General features: G+C 43.3%; 1 protein-coding gene across 1 annotated transcript in view; it reads right to left on the bottom strand.

Moving 5' to 3' along the window:
- Positions 1 to 4,430: 4,430 nt before the first annotated feature.
- Positions 4,431 to 22,135, bottom strand: part of CLDN11 (claudin 11) — a 63,263-nt gene continuing 45,558 nt past the window's right edge. Inside the window, exon 3 of the mRNA XM_040349334.1 lies at positions 4,431 to 6,076. Coding sequence (XP_040205268.1) covers positions 5,841 to 6,076 — 236 coding nt within the window. The 3' untranslated portion in view covers positions 4,431 to 5,840. The remainder of the gene's footprint in view (positions 6,077 to 22,135) is intronic.

The following is a 22,135-nucleotide window of genomic DNA, read 5'->3' as shown; positions in this document are numbered from 1 at the left end:
TCGGATACTTTAACAACCAGTAACTGTCATGGTTGTTAAGGAGCGGGCGGCGACAAATTACTGCAGGCTTTCACTACTTACTGTATCACTTCATAAAATAGCACATTCAGTATTTTAGTAGTGGTTTTTTTTAATAAATTGAAAAAACATTTTTAAAAAAGCGCTCTTACCACTTACTCGGATGCAATAAGATATCGCTTTGTGAATGGAGAAAAAGTATAGTACAGGAGACTTTGTGAATGGAGCCCACTTTGAGTGGGTCTACAGCATATAAAGACCTCCTGCACATCATGTGTGAGCATGAAGGGACACTAAAGCTTTGTTGTTTTAAAAAACAAAAAACAAACATGTCATACTTACCTCCACTGTGCAGTTCGTTTTGCACAGAGTGGCCCCGAACGTCCTCTTCTGGGGTCCCGCGGCGGCTCCTCCCCGCAAGAGATAACCCCCTCTGGGAAGCTCTCTCCCGAGGGGGTTACCTTGCGGGCGTGCTCCCGTGTGGTACAGTTGGCGGCCATACCTGCCGAGTGTATCACTGGGCCCCGCCCCCCGGAGCGCTGTGTCATTGATTTGATTGACAGCAGCGGGAGCCAATGGCTGCACTGCTATCAATCATCCAATGAAGAGCCGACTAGAGCTGGGGTAAAGCAATGCGGGATCGCGCCCACGGTGATTCGTGGCTTGGGTAAGTAAATCGGAGCCTGGGGGGTGGGGGGGTTCGGTGACTGCAAGGTGTTTTTTCACATGAAAAAACACAAAGCTTTACAACCCATTTAACTGCAAGATCTAGTGAGTCACTAGTCACTAAAAACCCAGCCATGGCATGGAATAAAAGTTATAGCAGATTTTTGCCCACAAAACAAACTTCCCTCCTCTCCACCTCTCCTCCACTCCTTTACACAAACATTGCGTTTTTTTTTACCTTTTTTTCATGCATGTTACATGTCCCAGGATGCATAGTCTTTTATTCATAAAAGAAGGAGGGGGCATGCCTAGCGGCACATCATCGAGAGGCCTGCCAGCTTCACCTAGAAGAGCTGGCGGACTCCCAATGATATCATACAAGAACATGAAGGTGTGAGACCCAAGCAGTGGCAGAAGAGAAGAATATCTCAGTAGTACAATGTTGGATCTGCTTTATGGGTGAGTATCTAAATTGTGCAGAAACCACAACCCGGGTTAAAAAGGGAATAGAGGGTGGAGGGTGAAGATCCACTTTATATAACCCTGCACAATAATCAAGGCTAGGCATCTTTACTGCTTTATAAGTAGCTGAAATCAAACATTTATTGGAATGTGCTATAACTGTAATTGACAATGGATCCAGTAGTACTCAAATATATAAACCCATCATTCTGCATCATTTCATCAGTGCAGCAGGGTCCCAGTTCAGCTTCTCTAACGCTAGCCATGTTGTCATGGGTCAGTTTAGACATAATGAGGGTTGACTGGAAGGATGTAAAACTGGCCAAACACAAGTAGATTTCTGACTGAACATTTATATTTTTCAGTAGATTTTCAAACAAATATTTGTGTGAAGAATCATACAAAAATTCTGACCAGTACATGCAATGATTTAATGGATTTTATTCAAACGTAGTTTAAAGTTTTTTGATTTTGGAACGAATGGACTTTACAGAATGAAAACCACGTTGACATTGTTAGGAATTTGTTCAAGTATTTTTTTTCCTCCTGCAACTTCAAATTTTCTTGTCACTGTGGTTGAAAATGAACATCGCTTTAACCCCCATTAACCTGTAGGAAATCAAGCAAATGTTCTGAAAATGTTTTTTTTTTAAACAAAATTCTACTAGTTTATGGGCAGCTTTAAGCTGTTTACCTAGTAAAGTGAATGTTTACTTTAGGAAGGATGAGTTGGCACTGCTAATGCCGGTGACTTGTCGTTAAGTTTCCCCTATCCAGATGGTTCCTGTAAGGACTGCGCAGGCGCAATCCTTGCCAACGAAAATCTCAGAACCTCGGCTGGCATCCAGGCTCATTCCTTAACATCCCTGTGGATTGGAGGATGTTAAAAAAAGAGCCAGGAGGCCGAGCGAGCCCGCGAGGACGTGAGGCCGACTGGCCACTTTCCTCAATTTCCACGTCGCCCTGGATGCCGGCCGAGGTTCGGAGATTTCCGTCGGCAAGGATTCTGCCTGCGCAGTCCTTACAGGAACCATCTCGTTAGCCCGGAACCATATCGGCAGATCACCGCCCATAGATGGGGTGAATTTCTTTTCCCATGGCTGCAGGGAAAAAAATGTGCTTAATCCACCCCATCAACACAGTCAAGGAATCCCTCCCGCTGAGTCATTGGTATATAGCTCATGACCATGTTTTCATTAATAAATGTGCCCCAATGTTAAAAATCCATGTTCTTGCTGTTGATTTGTAGTTCTGCAGCTGGACAATTTCATGTTGCCTGTTATCCAGCTTGGCGCTCTTATTGTGACTACTCTGTATTTTTGTGCCAGCTTGCTCTTCTACATTCTTGCCTTCTCCGTATCTGGTGTTTTGTCTATTCCTGTAAAGCTTATGGACTCTTTGTTGCTTTCTTTCTGCAACTGACAATGCTATATTTGTTAGCGGTTGTTATTTTTGTGGGTATAAAACCCATTGGTGCACTGGACAATGGGGTGTTGTGTAAATTAAGAGGAGAAATACATTTTACGCATTTATTATGGAGTGACTTATTTACAAATGATTGTGTGTTTATTCTGTCCATCTGAAGCTACTGTCTGAAAATACAGTTTACCAAAATGTGTATATTTTAATAAATGCATAAAGCTTTTATGTGTGGATTTTATATTTAAGCAAGTTTCATTTCCAGATTAAAATCCAAATTACTTTTTTCTAAGTTAATCAGAATTACATGTGATATGATAAATATGTGTTGGGGAAGGTGCGCGTAGTTAATTTTGGGGAGCCTTTGGCATTGCAGTGCTTCCCTACTATGCCTTCTCAGAGCTATGCTGATATAGCATAGAGATATCAAGGAACTAGGCATTATGCTTGCAATTATCGCTAGCAGCGGCAACTGCCGCTAGAAATAATCACTGTCTTCTCCTGGTGGGAATGGCTTCCCCCTCCCCCAACCAGGAGAAGACAACAACATATTTGTTATATATATATATATATATATATATATATATATATATATATATATATATATATATATATATTTTGGGGATATTTATTATAGCAAAAAGTAAAAAATATAGCTTTGTTTTCAAAATTTTAGCTCTTTTTTCTTTATAGCGCAACAAATAAAAACTGCAGAGGTGATCAGATACCACCAAAAGACAGCTCTATTTGTGGGAAAAAAATGATGTCAATTTTGTTTGGGTACAGCGTCGCACGTTCGCGCAATTGTCAGTGCCGAATCGCAAAAAAAGTCAGGAAGGGGGTAAATCCTTCCCGGGGCTGAAGTGGTTAAAGACACTTAAAGACAGGATTGGCCAATGGTAACAACTTTGGTGTTGATAAGGATTTTAAAAGGCACAGAGAAGCTGCCTCATCTGCATCCCATTAGACATGGGGGGCTTATTTATAGCAGGGATCAGTTATCGCTCTTTGTTTTGCACTAATTTTCATTGTGTATACATCACTATTTACATTGTGACTCTTATTTAAAAAAAAATAGGCCTGGGGTGGATAGCTGGTGATGCCTTACAAAGTTCTTTCTGCTCAATGAACAGAGAAAGTTTATAGAATGGCATGCGTTTACAGAACTGTCATTAAGCCTTGTACTAATAAAAATGCCATAAATCTATCCCCTATTTTGTAGACGCGATCATTTTTGCGTAAACCAATCAATATATCAATATATGCTTGCATTTTTTTTTTACCAAAAAACAACAACAACTATTAAGCCCCCCAAAAAAAGGCAGTGTGATAGACATGGTGTGTCACAGTAGTATCTTTTGCCCCTCTTCACATCACCCCCCACAGCAATGTACACTGCCACCCCACAGTAGTGTCCTTTGCCCACCCCCACAGTAGTGTCCTTTGCCCACCCCCACAGTAGTGTCCTTTGCCCACTCCCACAGTAGTGTCCTCTGCCCCCTTCACACTTAACATCTCCCCCCACCCCATTTTAGTGTTCTCTGTCACTTTGCCTCCCCCACCCATATCTGTGTTCTCTGCCCCCTTCACACCTTCACATCACCCCCCCCCCCACTGTAGTGTCCTCTGCTCCCCCATATCAGTGCCCACCCTACAGTAGTGTTTTGTAATACCTAGCACCCTAGCAACCAATCACCTGCTGGTTAACTTGAAAGCTTAACTAAGGCCGCTCCCACCCTACATGCAGTACTGTGCTGCCTCCCGCTCTCTGTTTTTCTCTTAAGAAGGGAAAGTAACATGGCATAAGTTTATTTAACTTACATTAAATGTAAAGAAGAGGTCAAAATAAATTGCCAACAACATTCTTATGTTTACTTGAAAAATCATTTATTACAGCAACATTTTCCTTGACTTACAGTTTTCACAATGCATAATGCCAAGATCACTAAGGCTGCATACATACAATACCTCCTAGCATCTGCAATAGGCTATCAAGCAGCTCCTATAGTTCTCTGATGTGATAGACAGACAGAATTTTATATGGACAGCTGGCTGCAAAAGGAATGCCTATTTCTATATGATCTTGTATTTCAGTCTAGCATCCCATCAGCAAACCACAAGAGAAAACGGTGCCTACAAAGTTTTCAGTATGAATTGCTCATACACTATGCACTATAAAACACGGAGGACCATTATGCATACACGTTAGAAATTGTTTTACTTTAAATATTTACTGATTAATTAACTTGTAAGACGGTTATTAAAGTATGTGTATTTCTTGAATAATTTAAACAAAATATACTAATACAATCTTACAAAATGTTGTTTTAAATACTAGTACTGTATAAAAAGTGAGAAAAAGAACACATTATGGAATTTTTATTAATTCAAAGTATAACAGCAGTAGAAAACTGGATGTCATGGTGATATATAAGAAGTACAAAAAATATAGTTATTGGAATACCAAGAGCATCCAATAGTAAGCACCAATAAAGTTGAGAAATAAGTATGCACAAACCCTCCCTTTTTCACCATTCTAGCAATTGTGATACTGTAAGGCTGCACAATATTATAACTGACGTCATGAAAAGTATTTATTCAATGTCTTACGCCCATATGGTTACATAATGAAACCCGCTGAGTAATGTTCAACTGTTGCTTAGCACATTGAGGAAATCTAGACAGATGAAATGTTGTCTCTCCTCAAGCACTGTGCAGTCAATGGTGAACAGCAGTAAACACAAATGAAAAACAGCTTGAACATTTTCAGTGCATTGTAGGTAGTACATATTATTTAATTCTAGTGTCATTTAATAACTTAACATTTTAATTAGGTTTATTTTTGTTGATTTACAATAGTTGCCAAAGAGGTGAAGAAGGTGGACTTCCATGCATTTAAGGACACCTATTACCTGGCATCACTGAGATTTCCATCCACCACTGAAGACTGCAACTCACCAAATTCTGGGTGTGGGTCTAATTCTGGGTGGAGCACCTCACTGTGATATATTGTTCTGTTTCATTAGCACTGCTTCCAGAATGTGGGTAATGACAGCCTCCAGCTTTGGATGACTTGGATGCTCTCATCCATGTATCATGAAATCTACCATGTAATACTGACAATGGTTATAATGCAGGTTTCCATTAAGAAAATAATACTCAATCACCATTTTATGGCACGTATACTGCAAATAAAGGCACATTTGTTATTATTGTCCATAAACAATGTCATACTGACAGCTCACGGGAGTCAGATTTGTCTGACTACTTCATTTTTACACATTGGCACTCTTGGCGTGGGTTGGGGAACCAGACCCTTGGGATGAATAATAGAAACGGTTTTCCATGAAGGCTTGAGACTCTCCTGTACAGCAGACAATAACGATCCCACCAAACAAACAAAATGCTGCTCCAATCCAACCAGCATACAGGGAGTATCCGAAAGTCACAATGGTGGTTTCTTTATGAGTGGACACTGGGTACCATATGGTGGCCATGATTGCACTCAGTGCTATAGAGAAGAAAAATGAAAAGACTTGGGTTAGTAAAAACAGTATAATGGATATTGGTTTAAAACACAATATAGACTACAGATAATTTTGTCTGGCAGTATATTTTTGTGGCAGCCAACACATTTCTGTGAGCAGTCTCAGCTAGGAACTGTTGGTCATGGCTGTAGAGGTGCTACAAACAAATGGACCACTTATTTCCAACATGTTCATTCTGTCACACGAGGCCTAGTATATATGCTGAAAATAATATCAGTGCATCGTTAATTTCATCCAACATAATGCAACTCATGTTCTCAGTCCCAGTTTGGAAGAAATTTCATGTACACAAAAATGCATGACAGTACGATCAAGGTTCAGAGAATACGATATTCATTTACAGAGAGACTGGCACAGTCAACTCATAGTTCATTAGACCACAACTAAGGTCCCATATCCAACAGCTAAATGTATGAGTTGTTCTACCACCTAAAAGATTTGTTTTTCTAACCATCCATTTCAGGGATTTACACTACTCTCTACTCCTTCTTGCATGTTCCTTGTAAGCACATGAGTAATTTAGTACAACTGACTGACTTCTTGTGCTACTTCTCTTTCAGCTGAAAGTGATTTTAAAGGCTTTTTTTTTCTATAAAAATAATAAACATGTTATACTTACCTGCCCTGTGTAGTGGATTTGCACAAAACAGCCCGGATCCTCCTCTTCTCGGGTGCCTCTTCGCTTTTCCTGGTCCCTCCCTCCTGTTGAGTTCCCCCACAGCAAGCAGCTTACTATGGGGGCACCCAAGCTAAGTTGCAGCTCTGTGTGCCGATTTAGGGCCAGATTCTCAGAGACTTACGTGGGCGTATCAGTAGATACGCCGTCGTAAGTCCGAATCTGCGCCGTTGTAAATTTAAGCGTATTCTGGAAACCAGATACGCTTAAATTAGGCTAAGATACGAGCGGCGTAAGTCTCCTACGCCGTTGTATCTTAGGGTGCATATTTACGCTGGCCGCTAGGTGGAGTTCGGCGTAGAATATGCAAATGACTAGATACGCCGATTCACGAACGTACGTGCGCCCGTCGCAATTAGTTACGCCGTTTACATTAGAGATACGCCGGCGTAAAGATGCAAAGTATGGACGTCGGAACAAGCGTCTCTTTTTACGTTGTTTGCGTAAGTCGTACGCGAATAGGGCTGTGCGTCAATTACGTTCACGTCACAGGCATTGAGCCGAGGTATCTTTGGGCATAAATACGACGTGATACTGAGCATGCGCCGTTCGTTCGGCCATAATCTACATGGGGTCAAGCCTCATTTAAATACAACACGCTCCCTACAGCCTACTTTGAATTACGTGCGCTTACGCCGGACCATTTACGCTACGCCGCTGTAACTTAGGAGGCAAGTGCTTTGTGAATACAGCACTTGCCTCTCTAAGTTGCGGCGGCGTAGCATAAATACGGTACGCTACGCCCGCGCAACGTTGATCGGCCGTACGTGAATCTAGGCCTTAGACTTTTTCCTGTGCTCATTTTTTTTACATGAAAAGAAAAGCACCAAATTAGTCCTATTGGAAATCAGAATCAGAGCCTTTATTTTCATGTACAAGTCTGAATCGGACTAGGATGCTATACAGCAGAACAGACAGATTTCAAGACAGATTGCAAGACTTACCTCTCCTTCAATGGTGCAAAGTCTCTTGCCAGCATCTTCTACCTATTTCTTCTGGATGCCATCTTCATTGGCCAGCGCAGGATGAGATCACTCCTGCGCATGTGCAGAAGTTCAGTCATCCTGGCAAACATGATTTGTGTCTGAATGTGCACTGAGTTGGGCATACATTATAAAGAAGACTGCAAACAGGCAGGTAGATTCATTTTATTGTAGAGAAGACATTGCATGCTCGCGGTCTTTTTATAGAAGACTTTAGTCTCTGTTTTAGAAACATTTAAAATGATTTTAGCTTTGAAGCCAAGTCTAGTTGTATTTTGACCTTACAGAGCGATAACTAAAACTAAGTTCAGATCTAAACAGCAGTGGATCAATGTTGTCATTCAGATATTTTCAGGGTTTTACCAAGCCATGATTCTTCTAATATAGAAGGCAATCTAATGGTTATGGATGGGACATACATGTTTTTTTATAATTTGTGCCTTTGTTTTTAGACCAGAGGCAAGCTGCAACCATACACTAGGCCAAAGCTGGCCATAGATGGATCGAAATTTGTCCGGTTCAGCAGGGACTGGTTGATTTTTGATCCATGTATGGGCTAGCTGGTTGTACACAAGTCAATCTTACGTCTGATCGCTCCATTCTGCTAGTGGGGATTGTAATACCGTGTTTCCCCGAAAATAAGACGTACTCCGAAAATAAGCCGTAGCGGGATTTCGACGCAAGATCGAAATATAAGACATCCCCCCGAAAATAAGACGTAGCGATGGCGTGTCGAATCCCCGAAAATAAGACGTAGTGATGGCGTGTCGTATGCGTAGCGGCGCGGGCGGGAAAACAAGACGTGATAGGCGTACTGTATTGGTGCGGAGCTCAGGAGCTGTAAAGAAGTCGTGCAGCCCTTCTTATCTGCTCCACGGTATCTCTAAGTGACCGGAGAGGTGTCGGCAGCCCCATAAATACGGTAAGGTCGGCTTCCCCAGGTGAAAGTGAAAGTAAAAAGTCTCCTCAGTGAAGTGAGGAGAAGGACACTCTGTACTCAGGGGAAGAAGTAAAGCTTCTCCCCAGCACTGACCAGCAACAGTCTCTCACCCCACACAAACACCAGGGGATAGTTGAATAAATGTAGATTGTTGTACCATACTGTTGTACCATACTTGCCGTTAAAAAAAATAAGACATCCCCCGAAAATAAGCCATAGTGTGATTTCTGGAGGAAAAATAAATATAAGACGGTGTAACACGGTAGCTCATCAGGAGTGAACCGGTTAAATTTTTTTTCCATGCAACCCTCTACACGAAAAAAAAAATGAGACATTTAGCAATAGGAAAAGTGTGAACTACAAACTGATAACCTGTTTTAAATGGACTTCAATCGACGTCACAGCATTTAAATTGAATCTGTCTGCAAAGTGAGTCAGTCAATAGTTACTTATTTAAATACTAATGCACCGAAGGGAATACATTGCACTTACTTATTCATGTTTAACATTCAAGTGTTAAATATATATTCACTCTACTTTGAGAGTAAGATGTGCCTTACAAAGTCAGTCATCTTAGAAGTTTTACAAATGAAGTCCTAGTGAGCATATTTCTCAGGGAAATTATCAAACCAACAAAGAGGTTCCAGTGAAGCTATTTCAATCCATTTATCATGTGGGTGGAATAAAATTTGCTAAAATACATTCAAACAGACTGAGGAATCCATTAACTCGCTAGCAGTTATCAGTGACCTGAGTTACAGGCGGTACTAATCACAGTGCAGCCTTTTTGAAACAGTCATACAGGCATATCTGCATGCCTCAATTTCATCACACATCTAAATAATAAAAGCATTGGTTTCTTTTTTTCAGGATAGTTGGTGTTGACATGGAAATGATTCCTTAAAAATCTGGTTTATCTTTCTGACCATTTTTTATGTTCTACCCATATTTAAAGGTGTAACATGAAACATGGTAATATTCCCTAACCCCCACCATTAACAGAATTGTAGGGTGCATCTTCCCGGAGTCTCCTGCAGATTTTTGAGCATTAGGTGGCTCCGCCCACACAACCACTTCATCCAATCACAGATTCATTCACAAGGATCTATAAATGGAAAGACTACAAGTCCCATCTGTCATCATGGCAGTAGGACTCGTAGATTGTGCCAGAACAAGTGTGGTGATGTCACCATAATTGCAGTTTATGGTTTACTTCCTGTACTTCTATAGTACCTCTATAGTAGGTCCATTGCTCCGTACAAATCTGGAGCTGGGCCAACTGTGCACTTTACCATTATCTTACACGACATGACCAAGGTAGATGAGAGGTCAAAATCCTTATCAGACTAATTGGCCCGTCTTCACAAATAGATTTAGCAGCCTGATGTTATAAATTACACACAATTTAAATAACATGACATATCAAATAATGCTAGGTTCACACCTTAGCGATTTTGCGTTACCTTTCCCGGTGTCTTTTACCGGGCTACCATTTTATTTTGTTTGTTTCCACCAAAAAAAAAAAATGTGCATGAACCTTTTCAAAAAACGCGGTCTGCAGGGAAATCGCATGGTCTTTTTGATTATGCTATTTCCCTGCAATTCCCACACATGCACTACAATTCTACGTGCGTGGAGGTACGATTTAGAATGAATGGCAGTCCCATGTGATTCCCGCATTCCCGGTCCTCAACCTAAAAACACCAGATTTACACCACCTTCAAGGACCCCAAACTGCCAACAGCTGCTACAACTTCAATTTTGTTTGTTTCCACCAAAAAAAAATGTGCATGCACTTTTTCAAAAAACGTGGTCTGCAGGAAAAATCGCATGGTCTTTTTGATTATGCTATTTCCCTGCAATTCCCACACATGCACTACAATTCTACGTGCGCGGAGGTATGATTTAGAATGAATGGCAGTCCCATGCGATTCCCGCACCTGCAGCCCAGCGCACAGATGTGAACTGAGGGTTAAGGTACGTATTGGTCTACAATTGTAGACCTGGTCACGATGAATTGACCAGACCAATTAGAAAACACAATAGTGAACATGGGTCCTCAACCTAAAAACACCAGATTTACACCACCTTCAAGGACCCCAAACTGCCAACAGCTGCTACAACTTCAATCCAAACCAACCAGAGTCTATAAATAAGGAGGGAGCTCAATGACTGCAGATCTCCAACTAGCTCTTTCTCCCTGCAGTCTACCCTTCCAAGCTTTTGCTGACCAATCCAGTAAGTGCCTCTACTTTACATTTTGTTTTCTAAAAAAAAGCTAAGGCAGGCTGTACACAGAGAAAATTTCTTTCCAGCAGGTTGTTGACAGGGGAATCCCTCCCGGTGAACCATTGTATTCTCCCGGTGGGGGGAGCCAACCCCACTGGGAGAGGTCAGTGATTATTGCTAGCGGTCAGCTTGGGACCTTTAGCCTGCCCATACATGGTTTTAATCTCAGCCGTTTCCGCTGAACCGGTCGAGATTCAAACTATCTATAGCCGGCATTACTCCAATTGTCTGGTTCCCCTTCCACCAAGTCATGTAGGCCCTGCACTTATTTCCGTTTTCTCATAGCTATGGACCTGTCTGATATTGTGTAATATTATAGATAGATTTATCCTAAACTGCATTTAGCTATTCAGGCATGTTATCAGTGATCACTATCCTAAGATAAGGAATGAACCGCTTATGTTTTTGGATTTGTGACTGCAGTGAAACTTGTAGATACCTTCTGTTTTAAGAAGGCTGTGCTATGCTTTGTACTAGTTGAGTGGAGGGCTTTTCGCCCCCTTTAGGTACTCCGAACCACCACCCTGTTTATACTTCCTATGAAATACTAATGTGTGTATATGTGTAGATTTATAATAAAAAAAAAACTGTTACAACTGATTATCTATTTACCGTATTTATAAAGTATGGGCATATTGGCACATTACTAAGAACATTTGTCCCTCTCCGTATCAGTCCCTTCCTGCTTGCAGTTTTTTGCCTCTTATACAGTTGCACAACCACTCACACCATCTTAAAGGGGTTGTATAGGCTCATGTTTTTTCACCTTAATGCATCCCATGCATTAAGGTGAAAAAACACCTGGCAGTCACCGGTCCTCCAGCCCCCCCATTTTACTTACCTAAGCTCTGGAATTTCCCACACCCAGGACGCGCCATCCCTCTCCCCAGGGTTCTCGGCTCTTGATTGAATAGATTGATAGCAGCACAGCCATTGGCTCCCGCTGCTGTCAATCAAATCCAATGATGCAGCCGCCGGGGGGCGGAGCCGTGTCTGGCATTCGTGTCTATGGACGCAAATGCTGGACACACTGATGCAGGGAGGAGCTGCGAGAGCCATCGAGAGACCCCAGAAGACGGTGTTCGGGGCCACTTTGCAAAACGAACTGCACAGTGGGGATATGATATGTTTGTTATTTAAAAAATTAATACTCAAACCTTTAAGAGAAAATTAATCTACCACTATTTTTTGCAATGTGGGTGGACCTGAAGAAGGTCACATGAAGGGCAAAGTAACAGATTCACAGTGCAGGAAGTAGTATAAGTAAAAGGACTTGCCTACCTGTACTCTACTCATCCAATCTGCCAGCAGGCTGAGCAAGAAATACCCAACACTTTCATGTATGGGGAAGTATGTGACATAATCCCACCTACTCACAATGCATTTGCTGTCTGAGTGACCAACTGCCATGCCTTAATCTGACCATACACCAGTAGAATTTTGCTTAAACTTTCCTATGGAAATTCAAAAAAATAGTTTGTCACCATTGAGTCAAAAAATGTAGTTACGAAGCCCTTAAAATTACACCCAAACCTGCAGTTTGAATGGAATTCCAGGCATATTAAACATGTTTCTTTTGTGCTTAGAACATTCAAAATGAAAACCACAATCATAGTTTTAATTTATAAAATATTTTCCATCTTGCTCCTCCAAAGGATGTTGATTTGACCCTACTAACCATTAAAAAATTTAATACATTTTCCAAAAATGAAAATTCTACTGGTGTATGGCCAGCATAGGCATAGGCAAAACTTAGGCCCCGTACACACGACCAAGTTTCTCGGCAGAATTCAGACAGAAACTCGGTTCAGAGCTGAATTCTGCCGAGAAACCCGGCCGTGTGTACACTTTCGGCCGAGGAAGCCGACGAGGACCTCGGCGAGGAAATAGAGAACATGTTCTCTATTTCCTCATTGTTCAATGGCAAAAGTCGGCCCGCCGAGTTCCTCGGCGGCTTCCACACTGAACTCGACGAGGAACTCGATGTGTTTGGCACGTCGAGTTCCTCGGTCGTGTGTACAGGGCCTTAGAGGGAGAAGGAGAATGTGGGCATGGGCCTTTGCAAATTATGGCTTGTTCAGTAAGTTTATCGCTTTGAAAGCAAGCAAGCAGACTGACTAGAAATAATAGATTCTAAAACAGGCAAATTATTTACTTGAATTAATTTGAGCTGTTGTTCAGCACATGTTAGGGGGGAGGGTCTTAAAGTCCAGCAACTTTAGATTCATATTAAAAATAAAAAAACAATTATAATATATTTTTTCAATCTCAAATAAGGAATCCATCAATTAAAGATGTTTAGTATATTATGTCAAATGACTATGGGAATTATTTAGCTACTATGCCTACATACAGTGATTTTTGCCTATGTTCCTGTGATCTATTTTTGCCCTTTGTTCCTGCATTCTTGGGATCCTTTTTTGCCTATGTTCTTGTGTTCTTGGGATCCATTTTGCCTATGTTCTTGTGTTCTTGGGATCCATTTTGCCTATGTTCTAGTGTTCTTGGGATCCATTTTTGTTCTTTTCTTCCACTTCCCCTGCAAGGCTTGCACTAACACTGTGGATTGATCTGTAACATAGAGCTGATTAGCTCAAAGAACTTTATATGGACTGGTGTTATATTTAATCCCCAATTAGGCTGCGCCACTACCCTATTTATTTTGCAAAAAATACAGCCAGAGCTACAATGGAATGGTTTAGATCAAAGCATATTCATGTCTTAGAATAGCCCAGTCAAAGTCCAGACCTAAATCCAATTGAGAATCTGTGGCAAGACTTGAAAATTGCTGTTCCTAGACACACTCCATCCAATCTGACAGAGCTTGAACTATTGTGCAAAGAAGAATGGGCAAAAATGTCACTCTCTAGATGTGCAAAGCTGTAGAGACATACCCAAAAAGACTTGCAGCTGCATTTGCAGCGAAAGCTGGTTCTACAAAGTATTGACTCAGGGGGCTGAATACAAATGCACGCCACACTTTTCACATATTTATTTGTAAAAAAAAAAATGAAAATCATATATCATTTTCCTTCCACTTCACAATTAGGAGCCACTTTGTGTTGGCCTATCACATAAAATCCCAATAAAATACATGTGCATATTTGGTTGTAACATGACAATATGTATTTCAAGAGTATGAATACTTTTTCAAGGCAATATATATATATATATATATATATATAACACACACAAACATAAGTTTGTAGGGTCACCGACACAAACGGTTTCAGCACCGGATGCGCAAGAGTAAGTAGCTGCAAGGGAGTAAAGGTAAGTTTAGCATAGAGGGGGAAAGGAAAAGCTCTTTGCAGTGACACTCAGGGCTGTCTTAATGAGAGGGCACACCTGGGCACTGCCCGGGGGCCCAGCTGCATGGGTGGCCCCTGCACTTTCCCCAAAGCAGCTGGTCCTTGAGCCCACGCTGCCTCGAAATTGGGGGCCCCATGATGGCACTGAAAGTGATGGATGCAAAGGGGAGGCAGTCTGCCTCCTACCTACTTAATGTCTGTTTACCTGCACTGTCATCATTGTAGGGGCCCCAGAGCATTACTTTGCCCAGGGGCCCATGATGCTACTAGGACGGCCCTGGTGACACTGTCACTTTTACACTGCATGAGTGTACTGTAGGACCAAGAGATCAACACTCCTGTGTTCATTTTGTAACAGACTTCACAAGGAAGATGTCTGTAAATTATCTCTAGATATATAGTAATTTTTCCTGTATATTTTTTCAAATGCATTTTTAGTTCCTTCCTCTGTGAAGCTTGAACCAAATAACCTACACCCTTCAGTCTTTCTAAAGAAGAATTTGTACAAAGGAAAAAGTAATGATTTCTCCTGTCATTACTGATCAGCAGCCAAGAGGTGAAATTACTGGTGTGGGTCATGTTCACCTATTAGGAAAGTATCAGTTGTCTGGCAGCACCACAGTGACTCATTGATGACTCACTCATTACATTACCTTGGACATTACTCATCCTTTTCCTGTGCCCATCATGAAGCATCAGCAGCAGGGCTTAGAAAGACGATGGCTTGTCATAAACGTAAGCAAGAGCTCCATCAATCTCTTGGGATTTATTATGAGTGCTAATTATTCCCAACACAATACAAAATAGAAAAAAGTCACTGCTGAGAGCAGTATCAAAGTTGCAGGATCATTCGCCGATTTATCCAAGTATAATGGAACATGTAATATATTTGTGATGATCCTTGCAAGTCAGAGATTGTTAGAAAGAATTATGGTTTAAAGGGTAAGTCCATTTTTATAGAAAAATATTTTAAGAAAAATATTCTAGCCATAGGCGTGCGCACAGGGTGTGCCATGTATGCCTAATCACCCCCTGTGGAGCATAATCCCCCTGTTTAGACCCCTAATATTTCACCAACGCACCCTAATGGGTCTTCTGAAAAAATATTGTAAAAAATTAAAAAAATTAATTGTGAAAAAATAAAATAAAATAATAAAAATAAAAAAATACTGACACCGTCCTCTGCCCTACTGACATAAATTACTGCTCTACGACTCTCCGGATACGCCGTCGTAACTCTGAGTGTGCGGGGTCGTATCTATGCGCATGATTCGCATAGATTTTCCTAAGATCCGACCAGTGTAAGTCTCTTACACCGTCGTATCTTAGGCAGCATATTTACGCTGGCCGCTAGGTGGCGCTTCCGTAGATTTACGCGAGGAATATGCAAATTAGGTAGATACGCCGATTCAGAAACGTACGTCCGCCCGCATGTTTTTACGTCATTTGCGTAAGGCTTTTTCCGGCGTAAAGTTACCCCTCAAAAAGCAGGGGTAAGTCATGTTAAGTATGGAGGTCGGAAACACACGAACAGCGTCGTATTTTACGTCGTTTACGTAAGTCATTCACGAACAGGGCTGTACGTAAGTTACGTTCACGTCGAAAGCATTGACAGTTTGCGCCGTAATTTGGAGCATGCGCACTTGGAAACGTTTACGGACGGGGCATGCGCCATTCGTGAAAAAAACACGCCCACATCATCCACATTTGAATTAGGCGGGCTTACGCCGACACATTTACAGTACGCCGCCGTAACTTAGGGCGCAAGTTCTTTCTGAATACGGAACTTGCGCCCTAAGTTACGGCGGCGTAATGTATCTGAGATATGTTACGCCCGCCGATAGATACGCAATTGTATCTGAATCCGGGCCTGTATCTTTATTTTCCCCACAAATAGAGCTTTTATTTGGTGGATATAAATGAAAAAAGACTGAAAATTTTGAAAAAAAAACATTTTTAACTTTTTGCTATAACTGATAAAAAAACAAATCTTCATAAATTTAGGCCAATATGTATTCTGCTACTATATAGCGGGCAGTATGATATTAACTGACACTTTGTGGGAACCAGTAACACTAATACAGTGATCAGTGCTTAAAATATGCATTGTTACTGTACTAATGACACTGACTGGGAAGGGGTTAAACATCTAGGGCGATCAAAGGGTTACATGTGTGCCTAACCAGTGTTTATAAGTTTACTGTAAAGTGCTTTTACTAAGGGATGTGCCCGTTTTTATTTCCTGCTTTGCAGGGAAACAAAAACTGGCACTTCCCCACTGACAGGACAGAGCTCTGCATTGTTTACATATGTAGAGGTCTGTCCTGTCTTCCTCCTCACCAATCAACGGGTGCCAGCGGTCATCTATTGGCTGTCATCCTCTGATCAGCTTTAGCTGTGTCTAATCACAGCTGTTTGCGTGCGCGTGCACCCCTGCCCAAAGGTGCTGAATCACATATAGAGGTCGACCGATATGGGTTTTTCTCCGATGCAGATATTTAGAAAGCGGGCTGACCGATGGCTGATATATGTTGCAGATTTTTGTGGCCGATATTTTAGGCCGATTTTTTTCTTTTTCCTTCATCTCAGAAAATCTAGGGTGGAGAGGTGGGGAGGAGGTTATTGTTTAGGGTGGAGAGGTGGGGTGCAGCCTATCAGTGTCCATCAGTGCCACCTTATTAGTGCCCACAAGTTCAGCATGTCAGTGTCTATCGGTGCAGCCTGTCCGTGCCACATCAGTGCCCACCGGTGCAGCTCATCAGTGCAGCCTATCAGTATCTATTAGTACCCACCAGTGCAGCCTGTCAGTGCAACCTCATCAGATTCAGTGTCCATCAGTGCCACCTCATGAGTGCCCACCAGTGCAGCCTATCAGTGTCCATTGGTGCCTGTCAGTGCAACCTCATCAGTACCCACCAGTGAAGCCCATCAATGCCCACCAGTGGAGCCTATCAGTGTCTATCAGTGCAATCTCATTAGTGCCCACCAGTTCAGCCTGTCAGTGCCACCTCATCAGTGCCACCTCATTAGTGCCCACCAGTGCAGCCTCAGTGTCCATCAGTGCCACCTCATTGGTGCCCATCAGTGCAGCCCACCAGTGCCAACCAGTGCAGCCCACCAGTGCCAAGCTCACCAGTGCCCACCAGTGCCAAGCTAACCAGTGCCCACCAGTGCCAAGCTCACCAGTTCCCACCAGTGCCAAGCTCACCAGTGCCCACCAGTGCCAAGCTCAATAATGTCATTCACTACCACCTCATCAGTGCCCACCAGTGGAGTGTTTCCATCTGCATTCTGTCCCCCTGTCCCCTTGCATGGCCAAAGACAGCTCCATTCGTCCCCTGACATGCTGCGTGCCCCCACCTTTGCCTCAAGACTACAAACACCAGAATGCAGCGCGGCTGGGAACAGCCAATCGGCGGCCGCCGCTGCCGACTCACTGGAAAAAAAAATCAGCAGGCAGCGAACGTGATAGCAGCTTTTTAGAATAGACGGTGGGTGATTTCCACCCAGCACGCCGCTGCCTCAGATCCTTCACAATCTGCCTTTTTTTACATAATATATACCGGTCGACCTCTAATCACATACTAGGTATGTGATCCAGCACAGTAGAGCCACTCTGCCATAGTACTCATACGTGAGGCAGTCGGCAAGTGGATAAGGGTGGCATTTTGACCACCACTGTAAAGGGCGGGGGGGCACTCTTTACCCTGACCACCAATGCACATTCTTCCCACTGACCGAATATAAATTTATTTTAGCAGGGGTTCCCCAGGACCTGAAAATCACTTCAAGGATTTCTCAGGGGTAACAATTTTTGAAAAAGGCTGCGCTAAAGTGTCCAACAAGAAGAACAGTGAGCAGCAATGTAGTGACTAGGGTTGTCCCGATACCACTTTTTTAGGACCGAGTACAAGTACCGATACTTTTTTTCATGTAGTCGCCGATACCGAATACCGATACTTTTTTTAAATGTCATGTGACAGTTTTCAAACCACAATACAGACCAAAGATATTTTCTTTAGAATTATGAAGAACTCTAACTCAAGACATTATAAAAGAATAAAAATGAGTAAAAATGAATAAAAATGTTTTATTTGCTTGTCACGCAGTAGTAAAAAACTCAAAGAATTTTCATAGAACATGTTGATAAATACAAAAAAAGTATTCTATTTAGGTATCGGGAGCATTTGCGCGAGTATGAGTACTCCCGCAAATACTCGGTATCGGTCCCGATACCGATACTAGTATCGGTATCTGGACAACCCTAGTAGTGACCCTATTAATTCTCACGAGACAGGAAGTCAGCAGCAATGCCTTTATCTCACATTACAATATACAACTATAAGGCTGTAGGCTCGGGAGCGCCGAGGTACGCTCTCACCAGGGAATGCAAATAATATATATTTTCAGGAGGAATTCAAGACAAAAAGTAGATTTTTCAGGGTATTTAGGGTGCTTAGGTACAATTAACATTTCTATTTGTTCCCTATAACAGCAAATCTTCTGTTTTTGAGTTCAGATCCATTTATTAATTAACTGTAGGAATTTCCTAATGTATTTTCATAGCAAAAAGGCAAATTTGAACATTTTCAGAAGGTTATGCTGTATGACAGCCCCCAAAAATTCCACTCGCATGCTCGCAATTTGCGAGTGAAATTTAATGCAGGGCGAGTGAGGAGCGGGGGTGGACCAGGCTGATCGTTTCCTGGCTGAAGCGATCAACCAGGAAACTTTCAGCCAGAGGACACACAGTGGCAGGGCCGGACTGCTGGCACGGCTTCGAGCTGAGGTGAGGAAGCTGCAGCGCTCCCCTCCCTCTCTCCCTCCTCGTCTTGTTTTATCGCACACACAGCGGGGATGTCCCGCTGTGTGTCATGGAGCTGGCTGTGTCTGTGTTCAGCGCGCTGTGCGATAGTATCAGTGTTCGCCTATGACATCTAGCGATGTGGGACCTTTTGTATCACTCCTTGCCGCCCATGGGGGGAGGGGTCGGGGGCGGTTGTTTCCCCGCTGCTCGCTGAGGAAAGGCTGCAATGTAAGACGCTGAAAGGCAAAGTCAGCTGACCAGCTGACACCAATGCAGTGAAGGGGGAGGAGCTCTCCCCTCTGCAGGAGATCCCATGACACAGGAGCATCCCCGGAGGCATGGTAGCAACGATGAAGAGGAATGAATCTACTGAAAAAGTAAGTGATATAATAGTCAGTGCAGCTGATTCCAACCTCTGCCTCTTACTGACCGCCCTCACCACCACAGATCTTATCCCTATCCCCGGTGCCATCCTCCCCCACCACCACCACCTCTGCCTCTGGCTCTTACTGCCAACCCCACCACCACTGATCCCGCCACTGATACCACCACCGATCCCACCCACTACCACCGATGTCACCACCCCTGCCACTGATCCCACCACCACTGTCACTGATCCCACCACAACCACCGATCCCACCACCCCTGCCAGTGATCCCACCACCGATCCCACCACCCCTGCCATTGATCCCACCACCACCACTGATCCCATCACCCCCACCATCACCACTGCCAGTGATCTTACCTCCTTCACAGCCACCACTTATCCCATCCCCCACCACCGCCACTGATCTCACCACCCCCCCTACTGATTCCACCACCACCACGATCCCACCACCCCGCCACTGATTCCACCACCACCACTGATCCCATCACCCCCACCATCACCACTGCCAGTGATCTTACCTCCTTCACAGCCACCATTGATCCCATCCCCCATCACCACCACTGATCTCACCACCCCCGCCACTGATTCCACCACCACCACTGATCCCACCACCACCACTGATCCTATCACCCCTCACCATCACCACTGCCAGTGATCTAACCCCCCTCACAGCCACCACTGATCCCACCCCCCCCACCACTGCTGCCACTCACCCCATCCAACCCGCCACCACTGATCCCATCCCATTACCCCATCACTGTTACCACCGTTCACTGTCACTCACTCCAGCCCCATGCTGCCAGTGATCTTACCTCCTTCACAGCCACCACTGATCCCATCCCCCCACCACCACCACTGATCCCACCACCCCTACGATCCCACCACCCCCTCCACTGATTCCACCACTGATCCCATCACCCCTCACCGTCACCACTGCCAGTGCTCTAACCCCCCTCACAGCCACCGCTGATCCCATTCCCCCACCACTTCTGCCACTCACCCCATCCAACCCATCACCACTGATCCCATCCCATCCCATTCCCCCATCACTGTTACCACCGCTCACTGTCACTCATCTCAGCCCCATGCTTCAGGGGACCCATGTCTCACCCCTGTACACCCGGATAGGAGGGGCAGCGGGCGGTATATAGAGGAACCAATACCCTCCATTTTCCTCCTGCAGCCGAGACTGCAGGAGGAAAATGGAGGGTACAGTGAGGCTGCATTCATTGGCACCGTAAAGGTGCATTTGATGGGCAGTGAGGCTGCATTGATGGACACAGTGAGGCTGCATTGATGGGCATAGTGAGGCCGCAATCATTGGCACCACAAAGCTACATTTGATGGGCACAGTGAGGCTGCATTGATGGGCGCAGTGAGTGTGCATTCATGTGCACCGTAAAGCTGCATTTGATGGGCACAGCGCGGCTGCATCTGATGGGCACAGTGGGGCTGCATTTGATGGGTACTGATATGCTTTATGTTAATATTGTTAAAGTTGTTGTTATTTATTTTTGGAACTTAATTCTGCTAAAAACATTTAACAGTGTAATTTCATGAGATAATTTACAAGAGCGTGTTTAGGGGTGGACTTAGGGGTGGGGCAAGGGAGAGGTTGGGTGGGGCAACTGGTGGCGAGTAACTCTTAAGGTCTGGCTAGTGGCCCAGAACTTGAAATTTTGAGCCCTGCTGTATGGGTATATGTCAAAAGTACACACTTTTTCGATAATAAATACTACTTTAAAAATGTATTTATTTCACTGCCCTGTTTTATCACAAGCGTGTGGACTAGAAAGCCTGCAAATGAGATAGCAGTGACCCCATCTATCCACGCTGTGTCAAGCTATCAGTTTCAGCTCCAGCTTTCTCACTCATTTGACATACTAACACAGGGCAGTGAAATTATCCATTTCCTAAATATTCTTTGTTATTTTGATGTATTCATGTCATTAATTTTAAGTCAATATAAAGTGTTGTTTTTAATGTTTTCTAATTTAGTTCAAGACTAAAAATAAAATGATCTGTTTTGATCAAATAGGTGTGAAATTTTGCGTAAGAATAATTTATATTTACCATTTGCAACCAGCAGGTGGTGTATTTAAAGGAGTTGACCACCACCTCTGTTAAATTGTTACTAAACCCAGGACCCTGCATTCACTATATCTTGTCTCCCACAGTACACAGAACATGGAAATTATTTTGGTAAATATAAACTGCTAAATACCCTTTCTCATCAGCAGTATATAGCAGTCTTGTGACTTCTATCAGTGCCTGGTTAAAGCGTGTAGGAGGAGTTTTCATACTACACTGGCTGTCCTATCAGAATGCAGGACCCCTGACCCTCTGTCTGGACAGTGCTAATTGGCCCTGTGCTGAGCACATGTACTCTCCCAAGAAAAATAAATACTCTCTAGAAATCACACCAAACTGAGCATGTGCAGCCTGACTCCATTGACCCAGTAACTCTGTCTTATTCGTACATGTTTTGGGGACAATGCAAGAAGGGGAGGATCTGTGCATACAGGATCAAACAGCCGTTATACACAATGCAGAGGAGTAACCCCTTAGGTTCCACAGTGAGTATAACAAGCATGCTTTACAGACTGATTTTACTGTTGCGGGTTTAGT

The sequence above is a fragment of the Rana temporaria genome, chromosome 4 (genome assembly GCF_905171775.1).
Source record: "Rana temporaria chromosome 4, aRanTem1.1, whole genome shotgun sequence".
Taxonomy (NCBI): Eukaryota; Metazoa; Chordata; class Amphibia; order Anura; family Ranidae; genus Rana; species Rana temporaria.
Note: the sequence above shows the minus strand (reverse complement) of the source record. Positions and strands in the feature narration are given on the sequence as shown.